This window comes from Mandrillus leucophaeus, unplaced genomic scaffold (assembly GCF_000951045.1).
Source record: "Mandrillus leucophaeus isolate KB7577 unplaced genomic scaffold, Mleu.le_1.0 Scaffold1174, whole genome shotgun sequence".
NCBI classification, from domain to species: domain Eukaryota; kingdom Metazoa; phylum Chordata; class Mammalia; order Primates; family Cercopithecidae; genus Mandrillus; species Mandrillus leucophaeus.
In genome coordinates this window covers 605,308-606,935 of record NW_012100032.1, presented here as the reverse complement: position 1 = coordinate 606,935, position 1,628 = coordinate 605,308, and the positions used below count along the sequence as shown (strand labels likewise).

General features: G+C 45.8%; 1 protein-coding gene across 5 annotated transcripts in view; it reads right to left on the bottom strand.

Annotated features, from left to right (window-relative positions):
• DYRK3 (dual-specificity tyrosine-(Y)-phosphorylation regulated kinase 3) overlaps positions 1 to 1,594 on the bottom strand; it is a 16,573-nt gene extending 14,979 nt beyond the window's left edge. Inside the window, exons 1-2 of one of the 5 annotated variants that reach the window (XM_012001123.1) lie at positions 1,501 to 1,594; positions 323 to 416 (exon numbers count right to left, since the gene is read on the bottom strand). In XM_012001123.1, coding sequence (XP_011856513.1) covers positions 323 to 339 — 17 coding nt within the window. In that variant the 5' untranslated portion in view covers positions 340 to 416; positions 1,501 to 1,594. Of the gene's footprint in view, positions 1 to 322; positions 417 to 1,056 lie in introns of all 5 variants that reach the window. The other 4 variants (XM_012001139.1, XM_012001132.1, XM_012001143.1 and 1 more) reach the window with 4 other exon arrangements.
• Between the last annotated feature and the right edge of the window lie 34 nt (positions 1,595 to 1,628).

Here is a 1,628-nt window from a genome sequence, read left to right as displayed (position 1 = left end):
AGAGAAAAAAAAAGACCAGAAAAAACTAACAGAGGTAATAGTTTTTCAAAGTCAGAGACTTGGATTCTAATCTCAGCTCTAACACTGGCTGTGCTACCTTCTCCTCTGAGCCTGTCTTCCCCATGTTAATGGGAAGACTAGCTCCAGTCTATACACTTCTGGGTCTTACAGGCAAGAAATAAAAGGCCTTTTTAAGGCTGTCTTCTCTTTATTAATTTACTTGCTTACCTACTTACATCTACCTAACTTGTAGAAAAATACAGTTAAGTACTACAGCAAACACTAAAAGGATGCTCTAAAATATAAAATGTATTGAATTTACTTCTCTTTCCACTTCATTTTCTGGTGAATGGTGGAGGCAAAATTTTAAATGATTAAGGATCACTTCTCTGTTCTTTAACACTGTGGCTCCACCACTGTAAGGGAACACAAAAGACGGAGAGGATTTATTTCATCCACAAGATGGCCCTGAATAATGTATTTCTTCTGCTACCAAGAACACGGATTTCCCAGTTACACACATCAGCATTTCATTGTATCATTTTACATGATACACTATGAATATAACAATGACGATGTTGCAGAGGAATAATTTGTTTAATGTCTTTTAAAATATCCTGGAATATTCTGGTCACCTTTAAAAACTGTTTTGTGAAATTCGTTCTAGAGTTTTCTTTATAGATGTGTTATAAAAATACAAAGGGGAGAAAACCCTACAAATATTTTTGGAATGCTTTTTAAAAACATGCTCACATTCTGATAGAATTATTTATATTTTTAACAGGCAACGGCTTCACTGACAGAAACCAAATATTCTGAATGTGACTGACCCTTTGCCATAAGCCTGATAAAACAAACCAGGACAGGCGTCCACATTTATAAAGAAAAAGAAAATTGCCTAGTGACTAACAGCCAGAGGAAATTAACAAGAGTCTGCATGCAAATAAAGCGGGGAGCAGGGGTCTCTTCTCTCCATTGAGGTGTAAAATACAACGCAAGGTGGGGAATCTCTCAAAATAGGATCCGGAAAAAGCCGTACCCAGCACAGCCCACAACCTGTACATCCGAAGCTAGACCGCACCCCTCACAGCAAACCCCAAGAGTTCAGCCCTTGGTTATCCGCTCTAAGCAACAGGGCTTCTTTCCAAGGTAACGCTCCCGGTCTCTCCCCGTTTACTAAAAAGCCCCACAAAAAGTCCTAGTTTTCGTAATCCCTTACCATATACCCCGATCTAGGGTTTCAGGGGTATTCCAGGGGTGGAAATTCTTCTTGCTCTAACTCCTCTCTAGCCCCCTCCCCCGCGCCCGGTGAGCCAGGGATGGGGGGAGGGGGCCCTGACGGAGAGGAGGTGGGGGGAGGTCCCGGGGAGGCAGTCAGACCCCTGCCCTCGTCCCTCCTGCTGAGGGCTCACTCTACCTCCTCCCAGCCCCCAAGCTTCGCTTGCCAGCGCCAGCCGCTCCCTGAGGCGCCTCCAGCCCGTTACCCCGCGGCGCCGTTACCTTCGCTGCTGGGGCGGGAGCCCGGCCCCGGGCGGCCCCGCATCCTTCCGCCCAGGCCCGCGAGCTGTGCCTCCCATCTGCTAGCTCGGGACCCATAAAGTCTAGTTTGAATCTGAAGTTCACAGAGA